Here is a 19,925-nt window from a genome sequence, read left to right on the forward strand (position 1 = left end):
GTGGGGGGAAAAAAAGAGTAATGAGTGAGTCAGAGTGTGATGACCAATGTGTGTAGGATGATTCAGTCAGAGCCAAAGGCAGTGATTTATTTACAGGTGTCTGGAGTCAGTGTTTGGCTCCATCTAGCGGTGGATAAGTGGCATTCGTCCATCAGTGAGGAGGAGGAGGAGGAGGAGGAGGAGGCAACATTGTTGAACATGCCATTCCATTTGCACCTGACAAACCATGTCGATGTCGCTCTGCTCTGTGTGAATGCAGCCGTGGAAACACGCGCGGGACTTTTATTTTGAATGCATTCATTATTTCGGTTGTAATGATTTATTTGTCACCACTGACGCTGGCTGGGCGGATGAGGGAATGAGTAGGTGGAGGCTGCCGGGACAATAACCCGCTGTGACACCACCAGCAACAGGTAGAGTCGCTTTTACATTCCTCAGCTTGTAAGACGACAACACGCTGCTGTAGTTCCTGGAGGAAGTACGGAAGTAGCCCAGTCCCTTTTCAAGAAGAGCCATCATGTCATGTAACAGTTTGACATGTCGGTGACATGACTGAGCGGCCGTGGGATCATTGATTAAGGACTGAAGCTTCTTTATTCCCCCCCCCCCCAGCCCCAGCCCCAGTCAAAGAAGTGGCATCTGCACTGACTACCATTCTTATCATGCCAGTCCACAAGAGGCAGGTAGGTGATCCTGTACATCCAGATATGATCTCTACTGTACGAAGCCTGTATAATGTAAATAGCTATTATCAGGCCAGCTTTTGTGTTGAGTTGCCGTAGACCAGCTGTGTGTAGTAACATGCCTGATAAACCTGCACCTACTCTGGCAATAGCTGCAACACAAGACGCACCCTTACACAAATCAAGAATACATATGATTTTATATATATATATATATATATATATATATATATATATATATATATATTTATATCTGACAGACGTACAGACTGGGTTTCTAACTGTGCCACACCTTGACAGTTGTTGGCCCTAAATGTAACAGCGTATAGTCTAACAGCAGATCTTATTGTTCAGACATTTCAAATGAAACCTCCTCGCACACAGTCTTCCACAGTGAGTCAGGATCACCACAGGTTTCTCTCTCTCTCTGTCTCACTCAGAACAGTGGCATTCACTGACACACCCCCATATTATAGTTGGACAGGATTCTTTTGTACATAATAACCTTTAAACATGTTTTATTGTTGCAAATGAACGGCAATAACAACATTAATATCGTCAATACGTTGTACTTACACCTATATGCGTGTGTGTGAGTGTCTCTGTGATTTAAGCAAACCATACCAGCTCTGTCTAGCACTGCATGAGTGACATCTCGTATTTTCTTTTACTGCATTTGTTTTATTTAATAGCCCAGTATTGAACTACTGGAGTTAATGGGGATAGTACGAGAGAATGGCAATGAACTGACTTCACTTCCTCCTGTGGTAAAACCATTTAAGATTTTTGGTGGTCACCTCAATTTACCTCAATTTACCAAATGACATTTGAGCCAGGTGTGATTTTTGCAAATGTTTTTTTTGTGTCGCACAGCAAACTCCGTTATCATATGACTACGTCCTGGTTGCCAAAATGAGTGAAAACCAGGAGAGAGCAGCTTTCAAGAAGCAAATTGAATACATTGAAGAACTGAAAAAGAAGAACATGAGGGTCACAGTAAGTCTTTGATAATACGCTAACGTGTCTATTGTTCTTTTACAGAGGCTACGTGGACTTTTTCATTCAATCTTTGTTCCTTTTACGGTCCTCTCAGAAAATCATAGACGACGATCTTGTCTTTTATGGGATTCAAGCGCCTAAAGAAATGTTTGAGAAGTACAGGTATCTGCTCAAAGTATCTGATGCCTGTAACTGGAGCGCGGATCAGAATGCTGTGCCCCTCAGCACCAGGTAAACCGTGTCACCGTCTCTATTTTTGTCATTCACAGATGCTATTTGCAGCGTTCATGTTTGTTTATGCTTTTCATTTTGATCTTATCATTACTTACAACTGTAGGCTGCTTGTCCTGACATAATGATCTGGGAAGCTCACACATTTAGACAGTGCGTCTCTGTTTTAAAACTATGTGATCTGAAGATTGTATTGTGTGTGTGTGAACTTTATGCTCTTGTTCTGTCTTAAAGCCGAAACATGTATTTTAAAGGCTCGTCAACGTTCGACCACATTCATTGTTTGTTTTTACACATGTGATACATTCTATTTTCAGGATAAGGATTGTCCACTTCATTTTGAATCACACCCCTATCCCTTCAGGAGGTGAGGAAGCCTTACAGTTACAGTGCTCGTAAATGTACTTACTCTTGGCAGAATTTGAAAAATACTGCTCATGCAAGAAACATATTTCTTCTTAGGTGTAGTGGTTATTCGATTGTTGTGTGTGCGCATTCAAAAATCATCCGAACTGGCCCCGTTTTAAAGTGTACATGCCCTCGACTAATAAACACTTAAGTTGACACACAAGTTTAAAAGGCAGTTTGGGGTAATTCCCACACCTTCCTCCAAGCTTTATTGTCTCTGTGTAAACAGTCAACAGAACTATTAAAGGTCCTCTGACAAAAAGGAGTTAACACTTATTAATCTAAAAAAGCGAAAATGTAGTAGATACATCAGTAGATAAAGAAGTGGAAAAGTCTAAAGTCTTGTTGATAAGGAGACACAGTCACGTCAGAGAGAGAAGAGATTTCAGCTGCAACTGTTTGGTCACAATGTCAAGAAAATGCTCAAGAAACTCAGGTTTCAGTTCTGCTTACAGATTGTGAACTCAGTTTACTTCTCAGGAAAAAGTCTGACACTGCATCAAACAGCATCTAGACAACTCTCATGACTTCTGCAATAAAGTCATATGGAATGATGAGAATAAAATTGAACTTTAAGGTCAAAAACATACACACTATGTTTGGGGAGAAGTCTACAAAGCCTATGGGGCACAATCTCCTGACTCTGCTAAAGTGTGAAGAACCAAGGGTATAAAAGCTAAAAAAACAGAACTCATCTCAGTATTTTCTATATTGCCATTATAATTTTGCTTTTCTGTGATGCTTTATAATTTGATTTGAATCCCATTTAATGTTAAAGAAAAGTTGTGTTTTCCATAAAGAATGGTTCTCATCTTACAAATTCTGCCATATGATTGAGTAGTTCCGCATTAAATTGATTAAAGATTGTTTTACCGATTGATCTCCCCAGAGGGCCTGCGGGATCTCATGAAGATGAAGGTTTTTGAAGCGAAGTTCTGCCTACACGAGGTAAAACGACGTGTTCGACAAAGACACACACAGCATCAGGGTTTAACCTCTAAATGTTACAGATACAATACTAACACCAAACGGTTTTATAGCACACAGCCGATATAAATACATAATAATCCTTCTGTGAGACTGTCATTTCCTAATCCTAGGTGTGCACTGTTGTCTGTTGGTACACCACTGCTTTTCACATGCTGCTAAAGTGTTTGTCTGTTAAAGTGAAACTTGGCAGTAGCCTTCCAAAACAATACATTGCTGCCAAAAGATAATTTGTTCAGAGTTCTAATTAGAGTCATGTTAACGTGATGAGTCATCAGCTGCATATGTGAGGGGGAACATACTATGCATCGCTACATACGGTATTTAACGTGAGAGCATCGTGTTCGCCGTATGAGGCTCTTCACGTTTGGTGTTTTTTCCTTTCTTCTTTTTTTTCCCACTCCCGCTCTCAGAAAAGGAAACAGAGAGAGCTGAAGGAGAGCTGGGCACGATGGACAGCCTGTCTCCAAGGGCAACCCATAACTGCCGTGAGGTTTGGACTGCAACACAACTGCCTGTTCATTATTCTGCTTTGTGTACAGCTGTAGATATTGCAGAATCCATTGTTTACCATGCCATCTTTACTGAGACGTAGGTTCAAGGGTTAATTGCGCAAAGTGCCGCCCCCGCTCACATATTTTGCGGGTATTGTTCAGACTCATCGTTCAGAATGTGCAGTACTTACAGTAAGGCTGGTACCGTTAAGAGCTGCCTTTTGTCCTTTGAATCGTAGCTATAGTGAGAAAGAGCAGGAGACAAAGCGTATGTCATTCACACGTCCACATATTAACAGAATATACCACAGTGAACAGAAATAATGACTCAGTTCTCATCTGTCGTGCTGTTTTAAATAGAAAATGCCCACAGAATCATCATTGATTGAAAATGTAATGCAGATTTTAGGCGTTATACCTTGACAGTATTTTTGGATATAATTCGGTTCTTATGGACTTAGAACATACTGTATGTTAGATTTACTAAAATGTAAAATAAAAGATTATTAGGGCTGTGTACTGGAAATAATTTGTATCTATAATATGTGTAAAAAAAAAAACACATATCATCACTGATTCTTTTGCATGTGGACTTGCTGATGTCAGGAACTACTTTGGGGAGAAGGTGGCGTTGTATTACCTGTGGTTGGGCTGGTACACGTATCTGCTCATCCCGCCTGCTCTGATCGGGGTCATCGTTTTCCTGTATGGCCTCGCCTTCTTCAACAGCTCACCGCTCATGTAAGTGTCTCCCCCTGCTCCACAGTGTTCTGTGTTGATGTACAGTAGAGCATCCACACTGTGAAGTAAGTGTTTACTGTGTTGTAGAAAGGAGGTCTGTGAGGCCGACACCATCATGTGTCCACTCTGTGACAAGAGATGCAAAGTCTGGCAGCTCTCCGACACATGCACATACGCCAAGGTACGTCAGTGCATTTACTGTTAGAACAGTCGAATGATGCTCCCGACTGTTGGTGCTCACTGATGGTCATGTACGGTCTGTCAACAGGTGAGCCAGCTGTTTGACAATAATGGCACAGTGCTATTTGCAATGTTCATGGCAGTGTGGGGTGAGTTTTCTCTCATTTGCTCTTGTTAAATTGATGATGGATTGTAATAAGTATATCCAGTCAAGTTGATTTTTGCAGCCACCAAACACCATGCAGCAAAATTAACTCAATAAATCAAATAAATAATTAAATCAGAGTGCAGATTGAGCACACAAGTCTATTATTCGCCTTGAATTATATTTTATCCAACTGCCTGGAGGTTTTATGAACACTGAGACATGTTCTGCCAAAAAGATGCCACATCACTGACAACCTCCTTGTCCTGGCGACTCGTATCTATCAGCCCTGGCCATCTGGCAGTGGAGGTGGTCACAATTTTTATATAAGGACACGTTACTCTGAAGGCTGTGTTTGGTAGGTTTTTAAATGATGACATTCTGTTTTCCCACCTATTCTCACGTCAATTTCATACCTCCTTAAGGAAAAAAATATATGTATATATGGGGCAATGATGATGTCTGGGTGTGATCTGGGTCTCACTTGTAAAAGAGATTTGAATCTCAATGCGACTTCCTACTAAATAAGGTTAAATAAATAGCATGAATGTATGAAATGACACTTTTTAGGTATAGCTGTGAAACTGAATACCCTCAATGTCACATCTTTTAAAAGAAATTCAACACTCGCATGTTGAAATCAGATTACAGTCAGACCATAGAAGAAGAGCTCAGTTTCTACTGTCACTCAGTTTTGCATTTTTATCTAAAGTATTACTTTTATAACTTCTACAGCCAAACCAAGCCTCAGTTTTACTGTAACTCCACGTCCACGCTGTTTCAGCACTGTTTTCTCGTAATATTATATCAGTGTAATCTAATACAATTCAACATGATTAAACCATTAGAATTTAAAAACAATAACTATTTTTTACAGCAACCCTGTTTTTGGAATTCTGGAAGCGGCACCGAGCTTCCTATGTGTGTGAGTGGAAAGTATCTGATTGGTGTGAAGAAGAGGTAAGATCAGTTTTACACACGATGAGCCATTTTAGTGATATCAGGTCAATACTTTACTACTGTAAAATGCATAGCTATGTGTTGTCGTTGTTTTATTTCCAATTCAATTGCAGGAGGAACTAATCCTGGAGATTGTAAACAATGCAGACTGTGAACCCAAGAAATACAAGCACTCTTACCTGCGCACCACGTTGGTTTTGATCTGTGTCACTGCCATGGTGGGTCACATATGTAAAGGGCTCATACAGAAACCAGTTTTTAAACTTAGAAGAAGAATAATCATTGGAATAAGGTCACAATATGACTGTGTGAGATAAACGACTGATACTGTGTTTCCACAGATACTGGTGATCATAGGCCTGACACATGCCTTGGTGGTGTTCAGGGTTATTGCAGCTGTACTCTTTGCTGAAGGATCATGGGAGTTCCTGAGCAACAACTCTTACAGTGGAGCAATGATGCTGGGGGCTGTCCTCCATTACTTCATCATCACTGTTATGACACGGGTACACAGGTCTCTAAATGTGCATGCGCGTCCTTGTCGTCAAACTCCTTTTTGACTCTGACCTTGTCTTTGCAGATTAACAGGATTGTCGCCATGAAGCTTTGTGAAATAGGTTTGTCTACCTACTCTTTCTACATGTTTTGATTTATAATTAAGAGATTATAATTTATAATTAGAGAGCTGCAACAGGAAGACAAGTAATCAATCGACACCTTTTCTCTTGGGTCCAATCATCTGCTCTGCTACGCTGATGACACCCAAGTTTATCTCTCATTTCTGCCAGACGATTCCACAGTCTGCATGAATCTCAGCTTGTCTTGTAGGTATAGCTACATGGATGAAGGGACACCACCTTTAGCTAAACCTCTTTAAGACTGAGGTCTTGGTCTTTGCAGCTAAGCATTTCCTCATTTACCAGCCGAAGTTGCAAGAATCCTGGGTGTCATGCTTGATGACCACAACATCAGAAATATCTTACTTGACTCAGTATGTCAACCGACTCTTAGTACAGGCCATGGTTACTGTATTTCCTGTCTCAAGTACTGCAACACCCTTCTGGCAGGTCTCCCTTCATGTACAGTTAAACTGCCTAACACATGTCACTCTGCTGCTCCTCGGCCACATTCAAGTCCCTGACCTTTGCCTCCAGGGAGCTGTCTGCGTGTGCACCCATGTACTTGAACTATTCAGGCTCATGCTCATTTTTAACCTCTACATTCTGTCAATGAGAGCAGTCTCTCTCTCTGCCCTCCCTGCACACAAGGGCAACCTTAGACCAGATTGTTCTCATTGTGGTTCCCCGATGGTGGACTGTTGACCTGTAGAGTCGTTCTCTATCGTCAAGAAACTCTAGAAGACTCATCTCTCTCAAGAAAACCTTCTAACTAAAATCTCTTGACACCACCACCAACCAACTAACCCAAACTTGTCTTGAGCACTCTGTATACCTGCACTTTCCTTCCTGAACTTACACTCTTTCCTCCTGAGGTTCTCTGCACAGCACCGTTTCTCCATATGCTTGACACAGTTTACCGCACTTTTCTGAGGTTTACTACAAATTCTAAAGCTCTGACACATCACTGTACGTTATCCCTATCTAGCAGCGGTTCTCAAAACCTTTTATACCGAGTACCACCTGAGAAAATACTGAGTTTTCGAAGTAACCCATTATGCCTTTTATGTATGCAACAGGAGGTTTTATTTGTCTTGCCCAGGTCTCCCTTGAAAAAGTGGTTGTTAATCACAGTGGGACTTTTTCCTGGTTAAATGAAGGTTGAATACAAATGAATACATCCTACAGGCAGCTAAGAGTATAACAAATTACAGGAGCTTGACAACATAAATGATGTGAAAGACTCAAACTAACAAAACAAAAATGTCACCCTAAGAAGAGCCCTAACCAGTGTCTTTATTTTTGTAGTATGACAGCTTTGCTCCTGAGGGACATTGGACCTGCACCACCTTATCAGTGTATTGGTGCAGACGTGTAATAGGTCAGGTGATGTTTGTAGGAAGGAAACACACCCAGGGCAGCAACAGAGTAGATGTTGCAGAGTCTAAGCTATTCCAGAAAGTCAACAATGATTGTAGAGACCGTGAGAAAGGCAGGCTGAGGCTTTGTATTATTATTTAATCTATCCTTGCCATTTGGTTGTGTTGCATGGAACGTCTTGCCAGAGTCCCATTTGATATTTTGACTTGTCACAACAAAAGAGCTGCAAGAAAATGAGACCACAACATGCATATCACAGCACAGACTGGTTTAATTACAAGAGTTACTCACTGAAAGCTATAAATACACGTTTTGTAAACAATTAAACTTATATATATATATATAATTGGGCTTCTGGGGCTTAATGTGTGAGACTGTGCCATCTACTGGCCAAATAATTAAATGCAGGCACACTAACGCTCACTGACATAATACCTATCTGTCTCTATCTGTCCAGAGGAAACGAGATCATTTGCTGCTACAGAAAAGAGTTTCACCGTAAAGATGTTCACCTTCCAGTTCTTCACTTACTTCTCCTCACTCTTCTACGTGGCCTTTTTTCTTGGCAGGTAAGGGCTTCACTCAGACAGAGTTGGCCAATTGTTTTATGGAAGTTATGGATGATCAGACACAATTGACTCAAAACCCACTGACAATTGGAGGAAAAAAAATGATTGGTGATATATGAGGCAGCAAGGGAGTTCTTGCAGTGTGCATGTTGGAAGTAGAGAATGTGCAGCTGTTTGGATCTGAGTGACTTTGACAAGGGCTCAACTCTGGCTATACAACTGGGTCAGAGCATCTAAACAGCAGGTCACCAAAAGTAATCTAAGAATATCAAACCGGTGAACAGTCATGGAGTGAAGGCTGGTCTGATGAGTCATCTTTTCTTGTGTGTATATCATGTGTAGAGCTGAGTGCTTGTGCGTTGTTTATGTGGACATCCACACATTATGGTTTAATTAGTCAAATTCAAGTTGCATTTTGTAGCAATGTTTGTCATCTTTTAAAGAAAGCCTTAGTATGTAATATTGATTATGGATATCCCAATTAACAGACTTTGTAAGGTCTAATATGTCACTGAAAATAAAATTGTAACTCTATTGGAGGCCAATGACATTTTGGTGACACAATAATAGTCAGGTGTTGTTTCAATGTTTTCCTGAGTTACAACAGCCTAATCATCTTTTCTTTTTATTATTACATCATTGGCAGAATAAATGGTCATCCTGGCGGGTATGTACGAATTGCAGGGAAATGGAGGCTGGAGGAAGTGAGTGATCGTCTATTTATAATTGTCAATATTTTGGAGTAACTATTACATTTTGTGACTATTTTTGGACCAGAAAAAAAAGTGTCTGATATTATTTCAAACATTTGATTCTCATTTCTTCAGTGTCACCCGAGTGGATGTCTCACAGACCTGTTCATCCAAATGGCAATTATAATGGTACTCAAGCAAACCATCAGCAATGTCTTTGAGTTCACTGGCCCGTGAGTACAAAACAGATTTCTGGTACATAAAGTACATATCCAGTGTACGATCCGCTCTCCTGACTTTTGATCCCAGGCTGGTGAAAGCTGTCTCTTGTTTGAATCAGTTGGTTCTGCAGGTGGTTGAGAAGGAGAAGAACTCCGAAGCTACGGAGGAAATGTGCCCACTGTTACCTGAAAAATGAGTCAGAGGACAAGCATGGAGCTGAATTGTGTGATAACTGCAAGCTTCGAGACTGGCTTAACAACTACCGCCTCAATGATGTCGATTCCTTCAGCTTGTTCAACGAGTTTCTGGAAATGGGTATGTAGTCTGCAGAATGCTTTAAAGACAAAAATAGTCGATAAAATAGATGTAATGTTTTTCTTTGCTCTCTCCTCAGTGATCCAGTTCAGCTTCACCACCATCTTTGTGGCAGCATTTCCTCTCGCTCCTCTCTTAGCGCTTATTAACAATGTCATTGAGATACGCTTGGATGCCATTAAGATGGTCACTCTGGAGCGCAGACTGGTTCCCAAGAAAACCAACGATATTGGTGAGAACCAATGATGAACTATGTTTAGCTGTCAATATGGCACTAAATAATATGTATGTTTTTTTGTTTTTTTTGAGTGGCTAAGGCTCTGAATACGATACAGTCAATATTTCCACATTTTTCCACACTCTTATTCTTTCTTCATCAAATCACATTTTATGGTTTGTAATCAAGTTTTTAATCCTTTCCAAAGTGGGGTCAGTTATTTCTCTATTCCCTTGAGGAAAATAATAACATTTCTCTGAACAACTTTATTCTTAAACTGTGAGCTTTGTTTGACTCAAAAGAGGATGAAAGAAGCAAGTTGTTCGAAAATTGATTTAAACGTTTTAAATGATTTGTTCTGTTATAATTTGTGATAAGTCTTGTGTGCATGTTCACTCTTCACATCACTGTTGTTCTCCCTCAGGTGTGTGGATAGATGTGTTGGAGGCTATCGGTGTCTTAGCTGTCATTGCTAATGGACTGGTCATTGGCATATCCTCAGACTTCATCCCCCGACTGGTGTACCGTTTCCACTATGGACCATGTGCCAATGGCACAGATACTGGCATTGAGTGAGAAAGTGTATTTGACTTGAATTGCTTTGTCCCATGTTGTGCACAACAGTGTCTTAAAATAGATTCCTGTTTTATCTTCTCCAGCTGCATGGTCGGCTATATCAACAACTCTCTCTCCGTTGCAAGAATGGACGACAAGAACCTGAATAATGAGTTTTCTCTTTATCAGATCCAAACTCCTAGTGGTGTAAATGCAACTCACTGCAGGTTTGTTCTATTTGAATTTTTTTTTTTTTTTTTTATCACATAATATTCTTCAAAAAATGACTGATGACGGAGATGACATACTTTTCTGGTCTGTTCCACGTCACAGCTATAAAGACTACAGGAGCCCTGAAGATTACAGTTTTACCCCACAGTTCTGGTTAATATTAGCTGTGCGCTTTGCTTTTGTCATCCTCTTTGAGGTAAGACACTCAACACCTGAACAAAGAAATAAAATCTCATTGTCACAGAATGATGCTACTTTCGTAAATGGAAAGGTAGACCGCATTCCTAACATTTACCCCCCTCTCTTTGCAGCATGTTGTTGTCATATGCAAATTTGTTGCAGCCTGGTTTGTACCGAGTGCTCCCATGCAGGTCAAGAATGACAGACTATTTGACAAGCTTAACAGGCTAAAAGAGGAACTCAGGTGAGTGTCAGGTGGAATGTGGTTTGACCGGCATGGCAGCTGGTTCTCACACTGTCGTAATGCAACGTCACACAACATAACTGTCATCTTTGGCCAACCTCTTACCTCATCTCCCATGTTACCGCTAAAATAATTAGTAATTACCACAGGAAGCAATTCAGTTTGTTTTCCGTTAGGAACTTCATTTGTGTAAAAGCATCAGCGTGTGTCATAGACACAGATATAGTTATAATCTGGAGCCGCAAAACCTATTTGACCCATAAAATGAAGATGACATCATGTATAAAGGTTTACATATAAATACAGTATAATAACATTTGTGAAATTTAAGAACTAGAAAAAAGAAAACTGTTGACATTTCATAGCTGTTGACAAACGGAAAACACACAAAAAAACACTGTTGGCATGTGCATGTGTTGGCCTATTTTTAAATAAAACACAGAACATTGTTGACATATTTGTGGAAAATTGATAAAAAAAATAAAAAGTGACCCACTTATAAATAAATAAAATAACGTTTGGATGTTATGTCGCTCATGCTTGAGAAAACCTGCTGGCATAAGTACGTGGATCCAATAATTCTGTGTAATTCTTCATGTACACATGACATCATTTAAGTGTTGGGAATGGCTTTCCATATTTCAAACACAGGCCTGTTGAGCTTGTCGAGGTTTTTTTAAATATCACGCTTGACAGAGGGTGTGACGCGATATTCTATTCTAACCTTGATCTCTAAATAAGAGGCGTTCACTCTGAAAGACAAGCGACAGGAAGCCACTGCAGAGGGGCTGAAGAGCCACATGTGGCTCTGGAGCTGCAGATTGCAGACCCCTGAACTACGGCGAGGGCAAGAAAACAGAGCTAAAGAGTGAGTGCTGAGAAGGGAAAGGGAGACAGAAGGAGAGAGAGAGAAAGAGAGAATGACGGATTAACAGAGAGGAGTCAAGCTAGAGAGAGAGTGCCCGTCAGGGTTTCAGTTATAATCTCAGTTTGGTTCATAACCAGATTAAACTTGTTCAGATTAGGATTTTATATTCTACACTGAATTAAACAGGGAGCCAGTGTAATGAGCCCAGCACTGGAGTGATGTTATCTCTTTTCCCTAGTTCCTGATTATTAAACAAAGGTTCAACTAAGTGATTTAAATAATTACAGCTTTAAGTTGTTATTGCATTTTGAGAAAGGGTTTATACATGTCAGAGTTGATCAGAGTTGGTTTCAAGAGAGAAAATGTGTGCATTAATGCACCCCTATCTGAAATACTGTATGAGCTGCTTAAATACTGTTAATGTAAGATCTCATGAGCAATTTTATTGAAAGTGAAAAGTCATTGTACCTTACTATTTAGGTTCCTTGACAGAGCTATTGCATCTAACCAATTCTTGCATTTCTTTGTTACAGGTCATATGATGTGTGACAGCATTTGAACACGTAAAAGAAAGACATTTTTCCCAGAGATCACAAACCCAGTGTTTTGTTTATTTAAATGTCCAGACTATCAGTGTTGAGTCAATTTCAAAGACATTAATCATAAATAGTTCAGACAGAGGCCTTTCACTTTCTTTTGTATATGTTTTGATGTGAAGTGCTGGCTTTCTGCTTTCTCATCCATGACATGGACTTTGAAGACAGAAGTTTACAGAAACAGATTTTACTGACCATATCATTCATGAAACTATTCTTATTCTATTTTAAGAATGCACTGACAACTTTCTGTTGGATCTCTTTATTTGTGCGTTGTATGCAAGTGTTTTTATTAAAAGCCTAATGATAATTTATACTGCTACTGCAAATACAGCATCGATTGTGTGTTATATTGTTGCCTTATATTGTCAAAAAAAATTGCTGTGATGATTGTTGCATTATTGCACTTATAATCTTATGGTGTCTTTTGTAAATCAGGCACAACAATGTTTTGCATTATGACTTTGTAATAATGAATAAATAAGGAAACCTTTGTCCTGATTAACTGTCTTTTAAATTCAATTTTGTCAGTTGAAAAATGGGTCTTTGTTGCTATTAATCTGCCTTTTTACTACTACTAATAGTAATAATACATTTTATTTACAGGTGCTTACATCATACATAAGTACAGAAAGTAGGTACCACACCACACAAAGTGAATGACTTTTAAATTAATTTTAAGGTGTTTAGAGTGAAACGACGGTGTTTACTCTGGAGTAAATTACATTTATTTATTTATTCACCAATTTACTGTGTATACAAATAAAAACTTGCAAACATAAACTCAGGACATGGACAGACATGGCAAGAGCAACAAAAACCTGTCAGAACAAGGTCATAAACTTAAAAAACAAACAAAACTAACAGACAGAAAAAGAAAAGGAGATACTACTCAAATAAGGATTTTGCTCTGTTGGGTGTAGTTCAGAGGTTTTCAGTAACATTAGTGCACTAGGTGTTCTTCCCCTTTCTATTCGGGAGTTTTTTGTTTTACATTAAGTTTTAATTTATTTTACATTCTACAACAAGAGATTGAAAGTTGTGATTAGTCATTTAATCATAACAATAATAAAAATAATCTGTATTTCTAGAGAAATATAAATAAAATAATAAAAAATAATATTCCAATCAATTCAGGTCACAATAGAATAAAACAATGGTACATAGTCAGGCTGCCTTAATAAAAAGATCAATCTTATATCATCTTAAAAATATATCTCCTCTAAGACGCAAGGAAAAGGTTATGTTTGTTCCACAGGTTGAGGTTATAAAAACAGAGAGCTTCCTAACAGTCTTTTACAAAAATGTTGCTTATTATTACGTGAAATAATAATAATAAACGTGAATAATATAACAATTGCGTTACATAAAAAGTTTTAATGCAACCGCAGGTGCGAGTTAGTGCAAACGACACGTGACCGCGCGGAGCCAATAGGAGAGTTTTCGGTTTACCAACCACACAGGTGCAGTTGATGAGGCGGAAGACGCAGGTCTGCGCTGTTGGTTCCACATCCATGTTACTAAACCGTAATAAGCTGTGATGTAAAAGCAGTAAACATCCCACTGTCGTGTTTTTGTCCACGCGAGGAAGAAAAAAAAGAGAAGGGAAAGACGAACTCCTGCGGGTCATGGCTGTGACTTTAGCCGCATTCATGCTAATGTTGTCGGTCTCATCATGGAGCCAGACCTCCCTCACTGTCGGTAAGGACTGAACACGTTTACTGTTCCTTCCCTGAAATAGAACAACTACACACTTTATATGGAAGTTCCAGACTTATTTATTTATTCTAATTTATTTTTCGTAACTGTGACATTCAGCTACATGTTTTGTGACTAACTTGTTTGTCATTATAACCTAACGTGATGCTGGATGGTGAAACAGTTCAGTGTGCACAGGTTCACAGTCGCGCAGTCATGTGCTGTTGCCTGGCAACATTTGTTAGACCCGGACTTTTGACCCGGATGTGTCCCTGACTCTGTCATGGTTAGACGTTTTTTTAATGAGGAGTAAAACAAACTTAATGCAAAGTTAGAGGAACCAGAGAGGGCAGTTGTGCAGGTTGTAGGTTTTGGTCACGTTGTGAGCATGCGCCGAGTATGTTGAAGAACAGGTCCGGATGGGACTGTCCAGATTTTTTTAGGGCAGTTCTCTTGCGGCAGTTTCAGTTTAGTGTATACATTTCAATTATGTGCGGGTAAACAATCTGGCAATTGTGATGTTTGCATTATCATATTGACCTAAAACCTTTATCTCAAAGTCTGCAAAACGTCTGTTTGTTCAGAGTCTGCCAGCGTGAAAGAGTAAACAAGGTCTCCATGCTCTAGTGGAGAGTCACTGTTTTCCTGTGTGAAAAGTGTTTTCTTCAGAAGGAAGCCAAACCATTACTGAGGAATGTTAATAATGCACAAAAATGTGATAATTTCATAAATAAGGCATCTGCACAAATGCTGCACAGCTGGATCAAGTATTTCCCCTGTTATAAAAATGAAATGTCCTGTGTGTATCATGTAGGAAGGTTTGCAAGCAAAAATGTAATATACTACCCATAAATATGTTGAGATAAGTGAATATATTAGGCAAGGCCTTGCTCTATGGAGGCTTCCATCTAGTACTGCCATGTTTACATATCAATATCAATGTGGCCACAAGACCCTCCTCACTCGCAGCTTATTTTAACCTGAAATAACATGGAGAGCAATGTCATTAGAACTTTAATTCCCAGCACATTTATTTCTGTTGGAGAACACAAATACACCAATTAGCTCCTGATTAAGAAAACTGTGCCCTAGATTCTGGATATATGTCCATAAAGAATAGAATGAAAAATGACCATCAAGGAATCTTGGATAATTTTAAGGCAGCAGCAGACAATAAATAAACCCTTATATACTTATGTGTAATGATAATACCTTAAATAAATTATTTAAAGAAATTTGACAAGAAGCAGGTCCTGGTATGTGGTTAATACTTGGTTTCCTAAGTTGAAGAATCACTTTCAGGGCAGGAAAAGTTGAATTACTGCATCCTTGCTATACATAGGACTTGTGTATTAATGTCCTCTGTTTGTATTTGTAGCTCAGACCTGTGTGGATGAGAGCAAGTTGAAGGAGCAGGTGCTTAATGAGGGGGAGCAGAAGCCCCCATTTCACCTGAACTGCCCTCTAGAAACTATTCAGCCCCAGCAATCCATACAACTGACCTGGCAGAAAGACTGTCAGCGGCTCCACAATCAAGATGGGAAAGTCTCTCTGGAGTTTACCAGCCTCAAACTTGAAGACCAAGGCAATTACACATGTATGCAACAAGGCAACAGTTCCACCTCATTCACTGTCCGTCTTATAGTTAAAGGTATGTTTTATAGAAAAGTGTGATAGTGTAAGTTGAATGAAGTCATTAAAAACCTGGTCATGTAATTGTGTTGGAGCCAATTTGTTTCAGCGTGCCTGTTACGTCCCTGGCTTTGGCTCAGGGGAGAAAGGGACAAACAAATAAAAATAATGACCCAGGGGGGAAAAAGAAGGGCAACAGAGGCAGTTAAAAATTAAAGCGCTGGTTTTAAAACAAAAGGGAACAAAAGAACCAGGTTACTACACATGACAACTGGAAGGAGAAAACATACAACACAGTACAGCAAGGTAAAAGCCCTACTAAAACACCCTCCTTTCTACATAAAAGAGTATCACAACTGTCACAGTCTCACCAAACTGCAGCAGCTCCACTCAGCTCACCAAGAGAGGCCGGAGAGGCGTTTCACCCTCCTTTTATTCACCTCCACTGATTACTAACCCAAGACTCCTGTGTGCAGGGCAGGGGGTGGAGAGTCAATCGGGGACAGACACACCTACACAGACACACCCACACAGATGCACCAAACAGTGCCTTTCAGCAGTCACCACCTGGCAAAGAAGGCCTCCTTTATTTAGAGGTCTTGCAGTGACCACCGATAACAATGCTATGTCTTTATACAGAGTCCCAGTGCTCCAAACCCCCAGAATTTCAACCTAACAGAGGCCCGGACACACTGTGGAGGAATGTGGGATCCTCTGTGAAACTGAACTGCACTGCTCTGCTTTTCACGGACCAAAATGAGGAGCAATGTGACACCAAGCTTCAGTGGAGTAAAGACGGTCAATCCCTCACCAACCTCACACTTTACATGCACAATACCTCCTCATGGTGATTTTAAGCTTATACAACTTTCATCATCTCCATGCTTCAATACAAGTGTTTGAGTGTGAATGTAAGATCAATTCTATTTTATTTATTAATTTTTTTTCCAGGTCTCCCATTGCCGGCCAGCTGGTGGTTAATAGTCTTTTGGTGGTTACACTCAAGGAGCAGGAAGATTTTGGGCTCTACAGTTGCACAGTGAGGAATGTGTCATTGGATTTCAGCCTACAAAATTCAAGTAAGAAAAAAACACAAACTAACAAATCATCTGTAAATTATTTAGTATCAAGAATGTATTTTTTATCTGTAAAATGTTTTATTGCTCAGACAATATAATAACTGTATATTGGAATCTCTGCCAATGCCGCTAAAGTTTCAGTATCAAATCACCACCAAAATGTTTTTATTGGGCCACAACCTGCATTACAAAACAAATCATTGAAATCCATCTGCTTTTTTAAATTGTTTCTGCATGTGCTCAGACAGACCCAGCCACACAGCTGCTGTTATTGCAGCCATCATCCTGCTGCTGTTTCTGTCTGTAGCTGCCGTTGTGTACTCCAGGTGTCACCTGAACATCAAACTCTGGTACAAGAACTCTTTTGGAGACTATGAGCTAAATGGTAAGACTGCTGTACTAGAGACACGCTGTAGCTATAAACATGTTATAATGACAATGAAGCAGTGAATTCATTACTATGTTTTGTGTTTATCTGTGTTCTCAGATGGAAAATTGTATGACGCCTATATCTCCTATGTAAACAATGATCATGACAGAAAGTTTGTCAACTTTATTCTCAAACCTCACCTGGAAAGTAAAACTGGACACAAAGTGCATCTCAACCAAAATGACGTCCTCCCTGGTGGACGTAAGTTTATTTTCACACAATTTCACGAGGAGGAACGTTCATAAATTGTCTTTAACACACTCTGCCTGTCATCTTTCATGTGTATCTACTAAAGGGACATTTCGCAATTTTTATTAACTAATGCTTTGGGTTGCCAGTTATTAATTACATTGAACAATACACAATGTTTTTTCCAGAACCTTCTGCAGAGCTGCTAATGAACATTAGTCGCTCTCGGCGTCTCATCGTGTTGCTCTCTCATGCTTACCTCGAGCAGGACTGGTGCTGTACTAACTTCAGGTCAGACCGAACAACATTGAACACACAGGCGGTAGCAACCCTATACACCACTTGAGGTCACTGTTGCAGCTACATACTGTATGTACTGCAGTGTCTCTCTGCTGTCATGACATATCGTAGCTGTGTGTCTTCAGACAGGGTCTCCTGTACCTGCTGGAGTTATGTCATCAACCCATCCTCATCATGTTGGAGGGTCAGTCCAAATGTATGAGGCCTGAGGTCAAGCAGCAGCTCAAAGAGCATCAGCACTGCCTCACTATACTAACCTGGAAACACAACTCTGTGGTAAGATCTGCTTCAATAGTTTATGAGCACACCTACAACTAAAATATTGAGAGAGTCATTTTAAACACCATTAGCCTTGTTTGCACTTGTTTGAGGCACCGCAGCACAGACCTTATCAGACCCTACTTACCCCACAAACAGCCATAATATGCTCAAAACCACAAGGCAGTGTACAATGTAGTAAAAGAGATGTGATAGATAAGGGAAGTCGCTGGCTAACAGTGTTTTCATATAAACACAAAATGCTTATGAACACCTGCTTGGCAAGTTAGGAAAGCGCTTTTTTAAATAGGTGACTGAAGGTTCTAAAGAAAAGAAAAGAAAAAGACTTTTGTGATAAAACATTTTACAGCAACAAACTGTACAGTTATTTGCTTATTTTATTATGTCATTTGTGTACTCTGTATTGAAATTAGTAATCAGTAATTTAACACTTCTGACTCGTGACAGCATGATGTTAGTGTATCTATGTGTTTAATGTGTAATGTGTTTGGTCTCCACAGACTCCGTCCTCAGTCTTCTGGAAGGAACTGGCCTTAGCGATGCCTCGCCTGCTCATCTTCCACTCTGAGTACGCCGGCGACCCACAGATAGTGCTGCAGGACGACAAAGACCCCATGCTGACCCTCGAACCCGACTACTTGAACTGCCACTCAGACACAGACCCTGCTGGAGATCTGGGTAAAAGCAGCAGTCACTGGATTAGAAGTGACCTGACCTGACTTTATTCTCTAAAATCACAATATTAACATGTCAATATAAGAAATATAATGCACTTGTAATATCTTGCACATACAGTATTTGTATAAAAGTTTCAACACCATACTGGCACAAGTATATTCATGTTGAACAAAGCCACCATAACTAAGATTCATGGAATTAGATTCAGTACAATTTTACTGGAACGAGTTTGAACTAACAAAGACCTTACTGCTGTGAATGTTTAACTTTGATATGAGAGAATCCCATGGGGTCAGGTGCCTGACTGTTTTTAATCCAAATGGAATTACTTTTTTGAAACCTTTTTACCCTGAGACATGTTGTAATGTGTTTATTTTTAATTAGAATAAATGAAGACAGCACCTTTGTTACCTTTGGATTATACCAGATTATCTCTTTCCCCCTGCTTTCAGTTTGCTAAATTAAGTGCAGTGATTCCTGGCTGTTGATTAATCTGTCTGACTGATTACAGAACATTATCAGTCTATTTGCAGTTCCCAAAAGTCCATCTACTGTATTATCTTCATGAAACATGCTTTGTATGAAGGATTTATTTCATTACAAGTGTGTTTGCATCTATTTCATTTTAATTCTTCCTTTTTTTTTTTTTTTTTTGCATTGCAGGGATTCGCCTCCCTGTGTACAGGACTCTGGCCCGTAAAGCTCCGATCTTCCCCTCTGCTCCCGTCACAGCCACTGAGCCCAAACCCTTGGATGTCGACGTATCAGACTTGGGATCCCGCAACTACGGAACACGTTCAGACTTCTACTGTTTAGTCACTGAGGACATTTAAGCCACATTCCCGTCAGCTTTGCCAATCCCCTTTAAAATGGCTTTTTTACTGTATTCATTCGTGTTTCTTGTCTTTCATGGACACTCGTCTCCTGTGTTTAGTTGAAATCGTAAAGTTGGGTTGTTGTGTAAAATGTTTTATAGAAAACTGATCAAGTAAAAACCTCTATTTTATTAGGGAAATAATTTATGGATATAAAAAAATGTAATAAATACAGCCTCTTTCTGTCATCCAGCAGAGGGCAGAGTAGAGTCTGATAACCTGCAGGAATCTTGGTTTTGGTTTGTTTATTT

The 19,925-nt window shown here is 39.7% G+C and overlaps 2 protein-coding genes across 4 annotated transcripts; both read left to right on the forward strand.

Moving 5' to 3' along the window:
* Nucleotides 1-195: 195 nt before the first annotated feature.
* On the forward strand, nucleotides 196-13,015 carry LOC131469677 (anoctamin-9). Of its 3 annotated transcripts, XM_058644925.1 has the most exons (25): nucleotides 196-413; nucleotides 613-683; nucleotides 1,376-1,450; nucleotides 1,557-1,679; nucleotides 1,777-1,913; nucleotides 2,231-2,280; nucleotides 3,211-3,269; nucleotides 3,722-3,801; nucleotides 4,409-4,543; nucleotides 4,631-4,724; nucleotides 4,812-4,872; nucleotides 5,746-5,828; nucleotides 5,942-6,046; nucleotides 6,170-6,334; nucleotides 6,409-6,445; nucleotides 8,283-8,394; nucleotides 9,041-9,098; nucleotides 9,222-9,319; nucleotides 9,427-9,623; nucleotides 9,703-9,855; nucleotides 10,265-10,412; nucleotides 10,500-10,622; nucleotides 10,729-10,822; nucleotides 10,938-11,050; nucleotides 12,452-13,015. In XM_058644925.1, exons 2-25 carry the CDS (start codon nucleotides 663-665, stop codon nucleotides 12,465-12,467), a joined length of 2,337 nt encoding a protein of 778 aa, XP_058500908.1. In that variant the 5' UTR covers nucleotides 196-413; nucleotides 613-662; the 3' UTR covers nucleotides 12,468-13,015. The 3 variants fall into 3 exon arrangements, with proteins under 3 accessions (XP_058500908.1, XP_058500906.1, XP_058500909.1); XM_058644923.1 differs by having other exon boundaries at nucleotides 196-683; XM_058644926.1 differs by lacking the exons at nucleotides 1,376-1,450; nucleotides 1,557-1,679 and having other exon boundaries at nucleotides 197-683; nucleotides 1,725-1,913.
* Nucleotides 13,016-13,962: 947 nt separating this feature from the next.
* sigirr (single immunoglobulin and toll-interleukin 1 receptor (TIR) domain) lies at nucleotides 13,963-19,902 on the forward strand. Its single transcript, XM_058644942.1, has 10 exons — nucleotides 13,963-14,215; nucleotides 15,591-15,863; nucleotides 16,484-16,691; nucleotides 16,796-16,923; nucleotides 17,168-17,308; nucleotides 17,411-17,554; nucleotides 17,731-17,833; nucleotides 17,968-18,118; nucleotides 18,622-18,799; nucleotides 19,463-19,902. Exons 1-10 carry the CDS (start codon nucleotides 14,143-14,145, stop codon nucleotides 19,630-19,632), a joined length of 1,569 nt encoding a protein of 522 aa, XP_058500925.1. The 5' UTR covers nucleotides 13,963-14,142; the 3' UTR covers nucleotides 19,633-19,902.
* The last annotated feature ends 23 nt before the right edge of the window (nucleotides 19,903-19,925 follow it).

Source organism: Solea solea, chromosome 12, assembly GCF_958295425.1.
Source record: "Solea solea chromosome 12, fSolSol10.1, whole genome shotgun sequence".
Lineage (NCBI taxonomy): Eukaryota > Metazoa > Chordata > Actinopteri > Pleuronectiformes > Soleidae > Solea > Solea solea.

Coding starts and splice junctions, on each gene's coding strand:
- LOC131469677 (XM_058644923.1), top strand. CDS start 663: ATGCCAGTCCACAAGAGGCAG. Junction 9,856..10,264: donor CAAGAAAACCAACGATATTG/GTGAGAACCAAT, acceptor GTTCTCCCTCAG/GTGTGTGGATAGATGTGTTG. Junction 10,413..10,499: donor GGCACAGATACTGGCATTGA/GTGAGAAAGTGT, acceptor TATCTTCTCCAG/CTGCATGGTCGGCTATATCA.
- sigirr (XM_058644942.1), top strand. CDS start 14,143: ATGGCTGTGACTTTAGCCGCATTCATGCTAATGTTGTCGGTCTCATCA. Junction 16,924..17,167: donor TTTCAGCCTACAAAATTCAA/GTAAGAAAAAAA, acceptor GCATGTGCTCAG/ACAGACCCAGCCACACAGCT. Junction 18,119..18,621: donor CCTGGAAACACAACTCTGTG/GTAAGATCTGCT, acceptor TGGTCTCCACAG/ACTCCGTCCTCAGTCTTCTG.